Source organism: Schistocerca gregaria, chromosome 10 (genome assembly GCF_023897955.1).
Source record: "Schistocerca gregaria isolate iqSchGreg1 chromosome 10, iqSchGreg1.2, whole genome shotgun sequence".
Taxonomy (NCBI): Eukaryota; Metazoa; Arthropoda; class Insecta; order Orthoptera; family Acrididae; genus Schistocerca; species Schistocerca gregaria.
The window spans coordinates 65724130-65742013 of NC_064929.1; the positions used below are offsets into that span (position 1 = coordinate 65724130).

At 40.9% G+C, this 17884-nt stretch overlaps 1 protein-coding gene across 2 annotated transcripts in view; it reads right to left on the reverse strand.

Moving 5' to 3' along the window:
* LOC126293499 (sperm-associated antigen 1) overlaps positions 1-17884 on the reverse strand; it is a 154575-nt gene that overhangs the window by 76560 nt on the left and 60131 nt on the right. For both annotated transcript variants that reach the window (XM_049986748.1, XM_049986749.1), the window contains exons 6-7: positions 14992-15119; positions 7608-7717 (exon numbers count right to left, since the gene is read on the reverse strand). In XM_049986748.1, coding sequence (XP_049842705.1) covers positions 7608-7717; positions 14992-15119 — 238 coding nt within the window. The remainder of the gene's footprint in view (positions 1-7607; positions 7718-14991; positions 15120-17884) is intronic.

A 17884-nucleotide genomic window follows, 5' to 3' on the forward strand; every position in this document is an offset into this window, starting at 1 on the left:
CAACATTGTCAAAAGCTTTCTCTAAGTCTACAAATGCTAGAAACGTAGGTTTGCCTTTCCTTAATCTTTCTTCTAGGATAAGTCGTAAGGTCAGTATTGCCTCATGTGTTCCAGTATTTCCACGGAATCCAAACTTATCTTCCCCGAGGTCGGCTTCTACTAGTTTTTCCATTCATCTGTAAAGAATTCGTGTTAGTATTTTGCAGCTGTGGCTTATTAAACTGATAGTTCGATAATTTTCACATCTGTCAACACCTGCTTTCTTTGGGATTGGAATTATTATATTCTTCTTGAAGTCTGAGGGTATTTCGCCTGTTTCATACATCTTGCTCATCAGATGGTACAGTTTCGTCAGGACTGGCTCTCCCAAGGCCGTCAGTAGTTCTAATGGAATGCTGTCTACTCCGGGGGCCTTGTTTCGACTCAGGTCTGTCAAATTCTTCACGCAGTATTGTATCTTCCATTTCATCTTCATCTACACCCTCTTCCATTTCCATAATATTGTCCTCAAGTACATAGCCCTTGTATAGACCCTCTATATACTCCTTCCACCTTTCTGCTTTCCCTTCTTTGCTTAGAAGTGGGTTTCCATCTGAGCTCTTGATATTCATAGAAGTGGTCCTCTTTTCTCCAAAGGTCTCTCCAATTTTCCTGTAGGCAGTATCTATCTTACCCCTAGTGAGATAAGCCTCTACATAAGACTGTCAAATTTCTTAAATAAATGTAATACACCAGTGGCATCTCAACATCGTTTTAGGAGAAATCACTGTACTGAAACAACACTCTTCTTTTCTGTATGAAACTCTACAGGCCCTAGGTAGGCAGGAACACGCCTCAAGTATATTCCTAGACTTGCATTTGATACCATCAATCATGATAAATTGCTACGTAAGATTCAGAAATGGGGTAATAGGGGAGCAGCGCTTAACTGGATTAAATTATACCTCCATGAAAGAAAACAACTCTGAGATAACACATGAAGTAAATGGGACAGACAAAACTCATCAGTGAGATTTATTATTGGTCAAACACAGTTCCCCAAGGTTCTATATTGGGTCCAATTCTGTTCTTGCTAGATGGAAACAGTTTACATACAAACAGTAAAAGCAGTAAGATATACCAATTTGTAATGACACCAGCACCTTAATTACAGGAAGCAGCAAAGGAAACTTTGAAAATTACATTAATACTGTCACAGAGAAGATAGTACAGTATTTTGATGCAAACAGTTTTGATAATAAATCCGGACAAAAACTATTGCAATGGATATTTTAACCACTCAGAATAGGACACCAGCTAATCCTCCTGTAGAAATAAGTGGACAAGAAACTGAAAAAACAGGAAATATAAATTTTCTCAGTATATGGATTCAACAAAACATGAAATAGGATTCACACGTAGACTATCTGAACAAAATACTGAGCAAAACATGTTTTGTAATGAGAATAATAAGAAACTGTATATCACATGATGATCTCAGGACCATATGTTTTGCTTATGTTCATTCAATATTGAAATACAGGATAGTGTTTTGGGGAAATTGTGGAGGTAGTCTGAAACCATTTAGATTGCAGAAAAAGATTATAAGATTAATTTGAAGGGTTAGATCAAAGATCATCATACAAGCCACTATTTAGGAAAAATAAAATGCTACCACTTTGACATATTTATATCCTTGAAAATGTCTTTATTATAAAAGAAAAACTAAACAGTGGTAGACCAAGCACACCCCGTAATGATTCTGTACATAGCTACCACACAAGACAAATAAATGATGTACATGTAACACAAACAAACAGCACTATTACAGAAAAGCATACTCCACACTGGCTTGAAATTTTGCAATGCACTACCCAAATCCACAAAAATAATGATAGACATAAATAAGTTCAAATCAACTGTGAAGGATTATTTGATCGAGAACTGCTTTTATACAGTATAGGAATACCTAGAAAAACAAAACTGTCTTACCGATTAAGACTGTTTTTATCAAATGTGTAAAGAAAGAAAAAAAAAAATTCAACAATTTTATCTTTTTGTTAAAATGTCTGACAAAAAATAATCAAGTAATATGTATGTAATTAATGAATGGTCCAATATCTTTTGTACACTGAACAGTCCTAGATTCACAGGACCAATAAATAAACAAATAAATAAATAAGCGTGCCTGGAAGGTGGGAACAACATTAGCAATTTAATTACGCACATGGTACCTGCTGGTTTAGCAGTTTATTTTGTGATGCAGTGTCCTGGCTTGGAGGTGTGCACCATAGGAGTACCTGGACAATGCAGGTGACATCACGGAAAAGAAAACACAAAGTTATATTTTGTATATGTATCAGTACAACTTCGAAGAACTGTTATTCCTGTCATACAGATTGCAAGTAAAAAAAATGGCTCTGAGCACTATGGGACTCAACTGCTGTGGTCATTAGTCCCCTAGAACTTAGAACTACTTAAACCTAACTAACCTAAGGACATCACACACATTCATGCCCGAGGCAGGATTCGAACCTGCGACCATAGCAGTCGCACGGTTCCGGACTGCGCGCCTAGAGATTGCAAGTAATGTAATAGATCATGCATTTATTGTCACTGTTTTGTAAAGGAAAGTCCTATTTAACCTGATTATGTACTCTATATACACTTTTACTGATCAAATATTAAATGCTCTGAATAGCTGGACATCACCCATTGGTATTTTTGTGATCTCTCAAACGCCTTTGATTGTGTAAATCATGAAATTCTTTTAGATAAGCTAAATCATTATGGTTTGAGTGGGACAGTGCACAAATGGTTTAATTCATACTTAACTGGAAGAATGCAGAAAGATGAAATAAGTGGTTCATGTAATATTAAAACAACAGCTGATTCCTCAAACTGGGGTGCTATCAAGTACAGGGTCCCACAGGGTTCGGTCTTAGGTCCTTTACTGTTCTTGATATACATTAATGACTTACCATTCCACATTGATGAAGATGCGAAGTTAGTACTTTTTCCTGACGATACAAGTGTAGCAATAACATCCAAAAACCAAGAACTAAGTGATGTAATTGTAAATGATGTTTTTTCACAAAATTATTAAGCGGTTCTCAGCAAACGGACTCTGTTTAAATTTTGATAAAACACAGTATATACAGTTCCGTACAGTAAATGGCCCAACTGCAGTAATAAATATAGACCTTGAACAGAAGTCTGTAGCTAAGATAGAATTTTCAAAATTTTTACATGTGTCCATTGATCAGAGGTTAAACTGGAAGCAACACATTGATGGTCTGGTGAAATGTCCGAGTTCAGCTAGTATGCTATTAGGGTTATTGCAAATTTTGGTGATAAGAATCTCAGTAAATTAGCTTACTATGCCTACTTTCATTCACTGCTTTCGTATGGCATCATATTCTGGGGTAATTCATTGTTGAGTAGAAAAGTATTCATTGCTCAAAAACGTGTAATAATAATTGCTGGAGCCCGCCCACGGTCATCCTGCAGTTGGGCACTGATGACCACACTGTTTAGCCCTCGTAAACCTCAAACAAACACACACACACACACACACACACACACACACACACACACACACACACACACCTATTTAAGGGTCTAGGGATTCTCACAGTAACCTGACAGTATATATATTCACTTATGAAATTTGTTGTTAATAATCCAACCCAGTTCAAAAGTAATAGCAGTGTGCATAGCTATAACACCAGGAGAAAGGATGATCTTCACTATGCAGGGTTAAATCTGACTTTGGCACAGAAAGGGGTACATTATGCTGCCACAAAAGTCTTTGGTCACCTACCAAACAGCATCAAAAGTCTGACAGATAGCCAACTAACATTTAAAAATAAATTAAAAGAATTTCTAGATGACAACTCCTTCTACTCATTAGCTGAATATAATAATAATAATAATAATAATAATAATAAACAACTTTAACATTAGTGTCATGCAATATTTTGCGTAATGAAATTTCTTGTACAGACATCTTTTTACACGTTCCACATCATTATGAAGTGTCGTATTCATGATCTATGGAACAAGTATTAATCTAATCTACCTAATTGGTAGAAAGTGTAAGATAATTAAGGGCTTTCAGTTTTCAGAACAGGAGAAGTTGGTAATGAGACATGTACATCAGAGAAGGATTATGAGATTATTCTGAAAATTGAAACAATGATTCAATTTTCAGAATAACCTCAGAATTAAAAAGTAACAGGGATAATCTCAACACATGTACTGTCAAACAGCAAAACACTTGTACTTTTATCTAAATTCTCTATTTCATATTAAGTTCATTACCAAATACCTAATTATTAATTTTAATAAACCCACAATTTTTAATTACTGGCTGTTTGAGAACAAAATTTGATACAGACTGTAGAGGCCATTACTATTCTAACATAATGTCGACATCTGTCAGTCCCATCTCTCACCACACACACACACACACCACACCACACCACACCACACCACGCTCTGCTGTGGCCTCCAACAGTGTCGAGTTGATGCTTCTGCACAGGACAGGTCCAAGGAGGGGAGGGTGGTGGGGTGGGGGGGCGGGTGTGTTGGAGGTTCAAATGGCTTTGAGCACTATCGGACTCAACTGCTGTGCTCATCAGTCCCCTATAACTTAGAACTACTTAAACCTAACTAACCTAAGGACATCACACGCATCCATGCCCGAGGCAGGATTCGAACCTGTGACCGTAGCAGTCGCACGGTTCCGGACTGCGCACCTAGAACCGCAAGACCACCGCGGCCGGCAAGGGGGTTGGAGGGGGGGGGGGGGGGGGGGGGTTTGTGAACTGATACATCCACTGTATTACTGTGTAGTTTGAACTATTGACTCAACCGTTATGCTATTCTATTGTGAAATGAATGTTTGCAACATGTGAAAATTTGTGCCTGACCGAGACCTGAAACTGGTTTTCCAGCTAATTGTAAGCAGTCACGTGAACCACTTTATCTAACCAGATCTCTGGGTCTGATCCAAACTTCCATTTGTCATGGAGTCTACAAACCTTATGCTCACACTTTTCACGATTACCGCACAGGGAGAGAGAAATATTTTACTGTCATTTTAGCCTCGACACACGGATACATTATTGATTGTTACAATGCCTGTATCTTCACATTGCAGTATGTTTTAGACATGCACGCATATGTAATTTTGGACTGGACCTCGAGGTGTATTCAGATAGCCAAAATGGTATGGGCGACCATTTGCAATAAGCAGGAAATCCGTGCTTGAGCCCTAAACTAGCACAAATTTTAAAGTCTTGCTAACAACTGATGGGAAACCACATTTGAAAATGTGTGTTCATTTCATAATATTTTTCACAGCTGTAATCATCAGAACTTCCATACCAAGTTCCTACCTTGCGGTATTACGGTTGCGGGTTGGGTTGTTTGGGGGAGGAGACCAAACAGCAATGTCATTGGTCTCATCAAATTAAGGAATGACAGGGAAGGAAGTCAGTGGCGTCCTTTCATAGGAACCTCCCAGCATTTGCCTGGAGCAATTTAGGGAAATCATGGAAAACCTAAATCAGGTGGCCAGACGCGGGATTGAACCGTGGTCCTCCCGAATGTGAGTCCAGTGTGCTAACCACTGCGCCACCTCGCTTGGTGGTATTACGGTCAATAAGGAATACTACTTGGAAGTTATGTGCCATCCGCGTGGAGCAATCCGAAGAAAATGTCCAGAATTGTGGCAAAACCACTCATGGAAATTACATTACAATTATGCTCCTGCTCATACCTCAATACTTGTTCGTGATTTTTTGGCAAAAAACAAAATCGTTATGTTGCATCAGCCACCATATTCGCCGGACATGGTCCCCTGCTACCTCTTTCTATTCTCGAGGCTGAAGAGGTCCACAAAAGGACATCCATTTGCCACCATCGATGAGATAAAATAATAAGAATCACTACAGGAGCTAAACACCACAACAAAATCTGAGTTCCACAGTTGTTACCAAGATTGGAAAAAGCACTGGAACAAGTGTTTTATTTCTGAAGGGAAGTACTTCGAAGGACACAAGCTTGATGTTGATAATGAAAACTAACATTATTTAAGAGAAACGAACATTCTCATTACATTCTGATCACACCACATTTAAAACCAAATACTTTTTTTTGTACTTTTTTTATTCATCTGTCCATCTCTGTCTGTCTGTATTTCGATCTGTTAAGACCCTTTTTGTCCAAAACAGTTTGGCGTACCAATTTAGAATTTATGTCACATATTAAGGGCAATGTCCCTTTGGCAGTATAAAAATTTTAATCGTTTCAGTAAATTCAATAAAAAGATATGGCCATTCATGTCACAAGTTTCATACTTAAGAACTTGCTCATTAAAACCTATAGGGTACTTCCTATTGACCTAGAATCATGAAATTTGGCAAGAAGCAAGGTTTCACAGAGTAAGTGAATGGAAATATTGAAGTTTGTTACTTTGTAATTATATGACATGAAAACAAAAAATGTGTCTTGTCATTCGTTAGCTGACTTCAAACCTGAAATTAAAACATTCTTGAAAGGCTAGGAATCCCTGAGACTGATAACTTGCCCATATTAATATTGGTAAGAGGTAACAATCATCAATATCCTCAATTTCCAGAATGGGTGACACTATACAAGTTCGTACAGAACCCTCAGTGAGAAACTCCTACGAACATGGCCAGCTTTCATTTACCTCATTCCCTATAATGTTAAATGATTGATTATAAAATTTAAAATTATTTACAATCATGAAATTGATATATCCAAATTAGTTATGATTACTAACCTTGGAAGTCAAAATGCTATAGGCCATCATATTGTAGCACATTGGTAAAACTTTCCACAAATATATGTTTTAGTCATTATGCAGAAATGAAGAGGCTTGCACAGGATAGATTAGCATGGAGAGCTGCATCAAACCAGTCTCTGGACTGATAGCCACAATGACAACATTTATTGAAAAATATGATATGTAGATAAAATACAAACAGTTACTACGAGTGTGATTTCTATCTTTGACTTTACAATTGGCCAACATTTATGCTACGACTCAGCCACTACTGACCAGACTGATGATGATTTCTAAATTTGCAGTACTTATCAGTGCTCTGAGATCATCTAATGCTCAAAGGTGATTTTTTTTGTCATTCTGAGAACTTCACTGTACTGCTTTAGGAAATGTATATCTGCACACTGACCCTTAAATCCTATAAGTATGAAGAAAATCAAAGACAGCAGAGCAGTTGGTAAGGTCCCATTTAAACAGAGATGCACTATGTCTACATTTATGTTACTAAATGGTAGACTGGTCTACTGGTTTATCACATCATCTTTTCATGGAAAAATTATCGCATTCAAAAGATGCAAGAGTATGCCTCATGCACAACTAATGGAACAGTTTTCTTTAAGTTATTCTTACTATTTCTGTTACATTAATTGGGGACGGAGGAGGGGGGGGGGCAGAGAGAAAAAGAGAAGGAAGAAGTGAAAGTGAAAGAGGTGGTAGGAGGAAGAAGAGGAGGAGGAGCAAACAGAAAGAAAGGAAATTAATCAGACAGTACAAGAATGTTGACATTAGTGTTAACTCCAACATAGCTGACCTGACTCCTTTCCTCTTGGCAAGGCACTTGTTCTTCATCTGGTTGGCCAAAGATTTGGCAAGACCATTCTCTGGCTGCAGTGCCACTACCCGGTTGAAGTCCTCATAGGCCTGATAGCAACAGACAGTACAAGATTAGCTTGTTCAATGAGAACTGTGATTACACACGTCAATGATGAAGAGAGGTCAGCACAGTCGAGATGACTGACTTGAAAAGGACACACAAGCCTAAAATATACAATTTAAATGTCAAGATTTAGAGATTTTTTCCTTCTTTTATCTGTTAGAAAACTAAGATGTAAGTAGTTGCTACAAAATTTACCAAGTTGCTTCACTGGAGGGAAAAGCAAACAAGGGATACTATGGAAACAGGTGAAAGAAGTCATATAAGATGAATTTCCCAACATTTAACAACACCGTCCAATTTTGTGTAGCTCATGTGACGGATTAGCTACGTAACAGTATTACTAACTCACAGTTTTATGGAAGGAACATCATTCATCGAAAACCCACTGTTCTGCATAGCTCGAGTTGTCCAGTTGTTCAATACCTCTAGCATCATGATCAGAGCATGCAAAACATAGCAGTTTCAACTTTATGTAGCAAATGTGTACAAACATAACAACAACATCAAAAAATATTCAAAATCCACCTCAACTTTTTGCACTGTGGAACATAAATTTATAAGAGACACTGTTTTCATTTTAAAATTTTTGGAATATTCTTAACTTTTTTGCATTATGTAAAGAAAGAAACATTAGATATTTCTGTTTTCATTTATAAATTAATTCAGGTCACAAATTATGTGAATATCAAAGGGACAGTTGCACAGCAAGTGCAGGAATTTGTAATGAACATGTGCAATGCCACAACTTGTGAAAAATGCTCATTATTATAAACTGCAATGTAAATTTAATTCATTATAATAAGTGAAGATGTGCCTTGGAAGTGATGAATAATTCAATGAAGAACATAACGTTGTGTTTCAACCAATGAAAGCTAAAATGAACTTTGCTGAAGTATGTGGATTGTGATTGTACGGCTATTGAACAACGTCTATTAACAAGACTGCAACCACAAAAGTTAAAAAGTGGTAAACTCATGTTTCAAACATATTTGAAGAGTGGAGCAATAGCCACAGCAGATGGTGGTCTCCTTGATAGTATTAAAAAACAGCATGGCAACAATGTTTCTCAACACTGTAAAACAATGCCCAGAGTAAGCAGTTATAATGTGGATACAGCATCACTGTTTGAAGTGTGTAGAAATACAGTTTTCATAGCTGGTTGAAGCAGCTGCTATGGTGTTTCTTTTTTTGTGATAGATCTGTGGACTTATATAATCTTATACCAAGTGTTTCATCTTGTGCTACAGAAAAACAGAAGCTAAGGCGACACAATCAAGTTCCTAACCCAATTAATTCAAAATGTGGAAAGTCGTAATCGTGAGCAAGTTTTTTATATACATACTATTGTTTCCATGTTAAGGCATTATTTGAATGCTGCCAAAGATAGTCAAGTTGAGGTTAACTGGGATGAACTCTTGATGGATGCATTAGTGCCATTTTTCAGTGGAAAATATGTGAGGGAATATTGATATGAATTAAGATAGTTTACTACTACTAACCACATGGGACACATTGAGCAGTGGCAGAAACATTTGACAGACTGTTGGATAAGCTATCAGACAAAAGCTGTAGATGTAGAAACAAAACAAACACACACACACACACACACACACACACACACACACACACCTTATTCATCTTCATCTCAGGACATCTGTAGATGACAGTGCCTGTGCACACGCACAGGTGTTCGCTAAAACTATCGATAACTTTGACAGCAAACCCAACTGGGAATGTAAATGGTTGAAAAAAGGGCAGTCAGTCAGCAAATGGTGGACAGTTGAAAGTTAGACCCAATTTGTGCAGCACTTAAACGGTGATGGTTATAAAGGCAGTGTCCAATATGCAGCCTACTTAAAATGATTTCCTCTTGGCAGGAGGGCCAAGAGGTGGTCGTCCAAGCCATTGGGAGAGGCTTAATTAGCCAGAGTTTATTCTCATGAAGGGTGGACCAGTGGCAATGCCAAAGTAACAGCACCTCCTGACAGATGGCAAGACAGAGATCATCAGAGGGAATGGAAGAACTAGTGGGCTGAGGTAACAGGACTGCAGCAGTGGCAGCAGCGTTTCCTGTCAAATTGACATGCCCAGTAACCCACAGAAACATCACAGAAGCTCCTTCAAGATTGAGTGACAGCTCTCCTGGACCCCTTGCACTAAGAGATGGACAGTGAACGGCACGCAGAGGCTCTGAAGGGCACTGAGAGTGTCTGAGCAGATGACAATTGAAAAGCCTGTTTCGCTGAATGTACTCTGTCACCTGATACTGGGAGAAGAGCTCTGCTGAATGTACTCAGCAGTGTGCCGGAAGCTGATACCGAAAAAGGTCAGCACCAATGACTAAAGCACACCCAACACCACAGTGACTCCGAGAGCACATCAGTGTACACAAAGGTACTAACGCGAAGTTCCGTGCGAAGGTCGTGAAACTGCAGGCGATAGAGCGATCCTCGAAGCAAATGAAGGTCAATGTGAACACAGGCCACTGCACGAAGCCAAGGTGGTGAAGGGTTTACATCCCTCGAGAAATTTGCGGGTAGCGTGAAGTTAAGCTGTCTGAGCACTAGCCGAAGGAGAACTCCAGGAAGTAATAGTAAAGAGGGACACGCCCCCTAATGGACATCAAAGGAGGAGGCATAGGAAAGGTGGCCACGCATCACAGACAAACAGCACACATATCTGCTGAGGAGAAAGTCACGGTGGCAGGACTGCGGTAGTTTGGCAGCTTCTGCGTACAGATTCTAAACTGTGCTAATGTAAAAGGCACCACTGACCAAACAGATGCCAACGATGGTGGATAGTATTGAGACGGTGTAAGACAGACGTACGTGGAGATGCACAAACAAAGCACCTATAGTCTAGTTTTGAACGGACAAGGGACCAATACAAACGGAAGAGGGTGGTTCCATCTGCAGCCCAGGAAGTATCATTGAGAACACACAGGACACAGAGACTGCATACAGTGGGCTGCGAAGTGAGACTCGTGGGAGGACCAAGAGTGTTTCCGATCTAGCACGAACCCCAGGAATTTTGTAGTTTCAACGAATGGAAGAGCAACAGGCCCAAGATGAAGAGATGGTGGGAGAAACCATTTGTGCTGCCAGAAATTCAAACAAACTGTTTTCTCAGTGGAAAAACGAAAGCCATTGTCTATGATCGAGACATTGTTGAGCACGCCTATCAATGAGACAGGTCCATGGTTAACTGCAATAGATGGCAAAATTGTCAACAGAAATGCAGCCAGAGATGCCTGGCGGGAGACAGGCCATTATAGGGTTAATGGCGATAGCAAAGAGGACGATGCTCAGGATGGAACCCTGAGGCACACCGTTTTCTGGGGTAAATTTGTCCAACAGAACCCACACATACCTCGAAAACTTGGTCTTTTAAAAATTCCTCCAGGAAACAGGGCAGGTGGTCATGGAATCCCCACAGGTAGAGAGTACAGAGGATACTAGTTCTCCAGCAGGTGTCATACGATTTCTCTAAATCTAGCACGAACCCCAGGAATTTTGTAGTTTCTCTAAATCGAAAAACACAACCACAGTCTGCGATTTCCACAAAAAAAAAAAAAAAAAAAAAAAAAAAAAAAAAAAAAATATTCAGCACATCGGTGGACAAGGTGACAAGATGATCAGCTGCAGAATGGCACACTCAAAATCCACACTGTGCAGTGGTTAGTAAATTGCGAGACCCCACCATACGATACAGGCTTGAATCGTATGTTCCATCGCCTTGCAACCACATCTGGTGACTAATGTGGTGGCAGATGGAAGGAAGGTATTTGTCTTATCAGGCTTAGTTACGGGGATGACAGTGGCTTCACACCAGCATGTGAGAAACGTGTCCAAGCCAAGATGTGGTCGTACATATTAAGGAAAAAGTGCTTGCCCTCAGAAGAAAGGTGTTGCAACATCTGTATGTTAACAGTATCTGGCCCTGGGGCCAAGGATCGGGATGAAGTGAGAGCACAATCTAGCTCCCTCACAGTAAAGGTGGCATTGTAGCACTCACGATTCTGAGAAGAGAAAGGGATTGCCCAAGGTACCTCCACTCGTTGGCAGTGGAGGAAGGCAAGGTGATAGTGGGAGGAGCTCGGAATCTCGGCAAAATGGCAGCCCAAGGTGTAGGAGAAAGCAATAGGGTCTATGATGAAATCGTCTGCTGCTGTCAGGCCGGAAACTGGGGAACGGTTGGTTGGTTCCAGGGAGCCGTCTGAGGTTGGCCCAAATGACAGATAAGGTAGTGGAACCACTAAAAGAATTAGTGAATGAAATCCGGCTAGCTCTTTTGCTACCCCGAACAACGTGATGACACTGTGTATGCATCTGTTTATAGTGAATGCAGTTTGCTATCATACGATGGCAGTTAAAAACGCAGAGAGCACACCTCTGCACGCAAATTGCTTCACGGCATGCCTCAGTCCACCAAGGGAACGGGACATGGCGTGGTAAGGAGGAATGGAAAGTTTGTAAGATATTCCACCTGGTCATCACAACTGAGGAAATCTTGTTCATCAAATGTTGCCAGGGAGGAGTAAAGTCTCCAGTCACACTTAGTCAGCTGCCATTTGGGTGTGCACACAGGTGGAGTAGGAGTCAACAAACAGATAGCACACAGGTTATGCTCACTCACATAGGTGTCAGAACGGACCACTCGAGACAATGGCCAAGCTGGGTAGTGCGGAAGGATAGATCCAAATGGGAGTAGGTGTCTGAGGAGTCGGAAAGGAACGCGTGTGCTCCTGTGTTAAAGCAAAAGAGGTTATGTTGATTAAGGTAGGCCAAGAGGACACCTTCCTGACAGGTTCTGGGATAATCCCGAAGGCGATGGTGCGCATTAAAGTCACCGAGCAGCAGAAATGGGTGAGGTAGCTGCCCAATAAGCTGGAGCAAGTCTGTCCTTGTGACATCAAATGACTGAGGGATGTAAATGGTACAAAGGGAAAAGATAAAGTGAAGAAGGAAAAGGTGAACTGTAACAGCTTGCAGACAGGTAGTCAGGGAGACGGGTTGACTATGATCATCATATGGATGAGCAGCCTGACTCACCCATGAGATGGAATGCCCTCCTTGTGGGAAGGTCAAAACGGACCAGGAAGAAACAAGAAAGCTTGATGCAGTTGTGAGGACACTTTTTTTTCCCCCAGAGGCAGAGTACAAGGGGACACTGCGATTCTAAAAGCAGCCATAAATTGTCTCTGTTGGATCAAGGGGCGTGAACGTTCCATTGGAGGAAAGTCGTGTTGAAGGGGTGTCACCACAGCACCTGCTGAGTGTCAGTCTATGAAGACTCACTGCTAAAGGGCACAGATTCATGAGGATCCTGCTCCATGAGGTCCACAGAACTGTGTTTTCTTCTGCTGTTGGCCTGCAGAGAAAAACGGTTGGTGGTGCGCACCGGCGACACACAGGCCGGCCAGGCAAAGGGTATCACGTAGCGACACTGTTCGAAGAGGGTCTTTGAGTCAGGGAAGGTGAAGACTGCCTGCCTTTGTTGGACTTCAAGCCTTTCCAGTTAGGAGGGTAAGACTCGTGTTGGTTGGCTGGAAGAACATAGGAAGTCTTCGTTAGAGTATTCCTTCTGTCCTTTCTGGCCAGCTAGATGTGTAGCTGGTGACTGCTCCTTGAGGCAAGGGTTTGATGGATTGTTGCACAGTTGGAAGAGGAGACGGTGGTGCTACCTTGACACTGGGCTATTTCACAACCTTAGGGCTGAATTTGAGGTCACATGTCTACGTAGTTATGTCCTTCGTGGAGCGAGATGTAGCAATAACAGTACTGTAGGGACCAGACAGTAGAATGCAGGGTTTGCAACTATCCAATAACTTGCAAATGACTGGGTATGGTATTTGTCCTTTACCCGGATCTCCTGGACAGCCACTCATCCAGATGCTCTGGACAATCTCGAGAGGAGGCAGTACAGTCACCATTGCAGTTGATGCAGTGGGCAGAAGGAGGCAGACAATCGCCCTCGTGGGAACCCCTACCACAGGTTACACATTTCACCAGGTGTCAATAAGACAGCTGAGTGTGGTTGAAACGATGACACTGGTAGCTGTGAATCGGGTTCAGAAAGTATGGTCTAACTGTGATAACTTCATAACCGAGCTTGGACAGAAGCACCACTCTATCAAAGGCAAGAAAAAGAATGCATGTGGGCACTAAAGAGGCATCTACCTTTTGCATCACCCAATGGACAGCAATAACACCTTGATCAGAGAAGTATGTTTGGATTTCAGCCTCGGTCAGACTGTCTAGCACCCTACGGCAAATAACACCACAGAAAGAATTCAGAATTGACAGAAGCAGAATAACAGGGGAGAAGCAAAGCAGCAAGTAGTTGTTCTTGAGAATCAGGAATAGTCTCCAAAAGCAAAGTGCAATTCTGTAAACACCAGCAGGATTTGACAGGGCCGACAATTGCATCAACACCTTTCTGAAAAATAAACTGGCCATTGCAAAGGCTTGGCCATCTTCAGTGTAAGAAACCACGAGGATACATGGTGCACCTGGGAGGGTCTTTGAATTGGGAGCTTCATTCCATTTACATTTGATGGACGTGAACTGTAAAGATGATGATTGACTCATTGCAAGGAAATCCCCCACAATCGCCAGCATCTCCGATGGTGTGCTTCTTCCGACTGGGGGGCCCCTCCACAAAGGGGCACACCTTCCTTAGGTGATTGTTCACACCACCTGAACACCGAACAGAGGGACCAATCAGCAATTTGGGAAGATAGTAGCTCAGGCAGTCATCCCTCTCTGGGCCTGGCCTGTACGAGGAAGTACGTACGAACCCAACCTGTCAGCTCAGTGCTGGGAATTACATGTTACCCAGTCACCTGTTAAGTGTCAGATGTGTGGGCCAGCCTTCAGGAGCACACAGGGTGGAAGAAGAAAAGAGAGGAGCCTCAAACACCGAAGTGGAGGAAGGATAGGAGAAGGTGGGACTGTTCGTGTGTCAGCTACAAATAGTGTTGAACGTAACACCCCCAGACATGTTCCCCAAGGGAGTGGAAAAAGAACAGAAAGATAGTAGACATGCAGCACAGAAGAGAAATGATGATCCAAAGGCTGGAGTCCCTTGGTAACCAAGCATGAACACACCAAAGAGCGGCAAGTCTGTGTGTGTGTGTGTGTGTGTGTGTGTGTGTGTGTGTGTGTGTGTCCCCTCCATCCATCTATACCCAGTAATAACGGATACAAGTAAATGAAACTGCACAAGATGCACCATAAGTGTGAGACTCAGTACATACCTTCTGGTAACTGTTCCTGTTTTGATGAGAAATTCCTCTTCTCATGAGAGCTTTCACATTGTCAGGTTCCACTTTAAGAACTTCATTGCAGTCTTTCAATGCCGCGTCATAGCGATGCAGTTTAATCACTGACAAAAGCAAATAATTTGTGAAAAACACTTATTTTGAGTAAATAAATAGTAATACAGACCAAGGGAATGCATGTTGTGCTCAATAAGAATCACTCATTGTAAAACTGAGGCATGTTATTCATTCATTTATCCTTTCATTTAATGTCCACATGTTTTGTGCAAACGGTGGCCAAGTAAAAGACAGCTCAAAGAAAACAGCTATGCTAGCAGTGTAGAATAACGTAAAAGCACTGCAGAATATAAAGCTTCAGGTTGCAACAAAATACGCAACACTTCGTGCAGCTGGCACTACAGGGCATAAAAGACAGCTGTTCACAATGTACCACAGTGCTGTACAGGTAGTCGAGACTAGCAGTTTGACAGAGGAAATGTGTAACCTATCGAGCTGGGAAACATCAAATTGGCCTATAAAAGCTGCCTAGGCTACAGTACACTCTAATTCTCACTCTCTTATGCCACTAACTTAGTCGGTCAGGCTTCTGAAATATTTTATTTCATTGACATTAGTATTTTAAAGTTTCCCACAATATGAACAAGTAAACTCCTTCATAAAAATTATGCAAAAACTATGTTTGCACTTTTACCTAAGCAAAGTAATCTCTGTGTTGATTTTATAGTGTTGAAATTCACAAAACTTTGAGGTAAAAACTATAGAAATGTCAATTTCACATCTACAAATGCAAGAACAAATATGTGTTTAATATCTGAGGACAATTTTAGCACGAGAAAGAAATTGCCTCCAAATGACAAAGAACAACTAAGTTGGTGATGTAAGAGCACAAGACGATATTCAAAATCTCACTTGACGAGCACTCTGTGGTTTCAGTTGCTTTCACAGGCCAATTTGAGGTTGCTTTCCGTATCAAACGGTCTAGAGTTTCCCCTTTACCACTTTCGTACTTTGTAAACAGTTACTGTTTGTACCCTACTAAGTAAATATCATTATACCACAAAGCAGGTGAGAATGATCGCTTTTTATGATCATAATTTCTCACATTAGAATTTAATCTTTGATATTTTGTTGGCATATGGTGTAAAAATACACCATACCAGTTTCATTGTTGGCACTCCTGTATCTCAAAAAGTGTTTAACTGAGCCTACACAATGTTACAGGAGGCCTTCGGAGAGTCTGTTCTTCCTGCAGCACAGCTCGAAGATAGTTTAAACTGTTTAACCCTGTGTCGCATAGTGACCACTACAGTGGACAGCTCTTAATGGTCGCTTCTTTAGCATTTTCAATCAGTCCTGAGGCTGCAAATGCACACAGTTCACTGCAGTGGAAACTCCCTACTGGTGTTGTTTCCTGCAAGCATTTGCAGCCTCAGGACTGATTGAAAATGCCAGAAAATTAACCATTATAAGTTGTCCACTGCAGTGAAATTCATGCACCACAGGGTTAAAGGCGGAAAACAATTTCAAAGGAGAGTGCACCTGGCACTCCTGTTGTTGCTTTCACAGAAGAAACAACACTGCTGCTGTCCTTGTGAGAATGGATTGGCAAATATCATCATTAACTTGTTCTGGAATACTGAAAATTTCATTGGGTGCCACCCACAAGCTTGTGACAGAAAATTATTTTACACGAAACATTTTGTGAACAGTGAGTTCCAAGACTATTCCCAAATGGAAAGATATTTGCATGCAGTGTGTGAAGTGCATCCTTCACGCTTTCTAAGTCCAGATTTAGTTCCATATGACTTTTTATATTCCCTAACGTGAGGAAACGCTTCTGTGAAAGGAAACAGTAATGAAGACTGGTGGTGATTCTGTGGGACCTTTCAAAAAATGGTTACCTGTGTGCCCTTGCAGACTGGCAGATATGCTGGGGCTAGTGCATCCCACCAAAAGGAAACTATTTTAAGAAGGACAATCAAAATTATGAGAATGAGTAACGATCATTCATTACCAAACTGGTCTCGTATATTGAAATAATTATTTTTATAAATTAGACTGAATTGCTGGTGAGAACTTAACTGTACATTGCACAGAACTGACAATAGACACACGCAAATGTGAAAGTGAAGACACTGTTGTAGCTTTCAGAAGTAATAGGCCATTCCTCAGGGAGGATACAGGGAGTGGTGTGGAAAGGTTGGGCACACCACCGGGGCTATAGGGTAAAAGGGAGCAACTTGTTGGCAGGGTAATAATTGCAAGTTTCCTCAAAAGGATTCTGTCTGCCCTTGTCGCCACTACAGGTGGCATCCTTTCAACCTACAGTCCTTTTTAAACTCCCTCAACCTACCCCTATATCCTCCCCAAGGAACGAACTCCTAGTTCTGCAGGCTAGAACAGTGTACCTACTTTTGTATGTTCCCGTGGGCAGTATTAAACATTAGACCTACTGGCTGACAATCTGTCTCAATTTATTAGCTTTTTTGTCTTTTTTTTATATACAATTACTATTTTAAAGTTTCTCATCTTATGGATTAGACATGGCAGCTGTTAAGTCAATCATTATATTTATTTACCATAGAACCACTTTAAAGTATTGAAAACACTGTAACCTTGCAGGCTCTTATGAATAACAGTGTATTTTTATACAGATTGCCAAAATTTAATTTTTGTGGGTGATGGTTTTCACGATGTCACACCTCTGTGAAATGTATTCACAGGACAAATTGTTTCAACACACGACATATTCGTACCTATTGCCATCTTGGTTTCTATCACCCAAGTGGTTTACACATTATCAGCACTCTTAAGCTGCAGTGTGGCTCAATGGCTCAGCGCCACATTACATCTCTCTATGTTTGAAGTT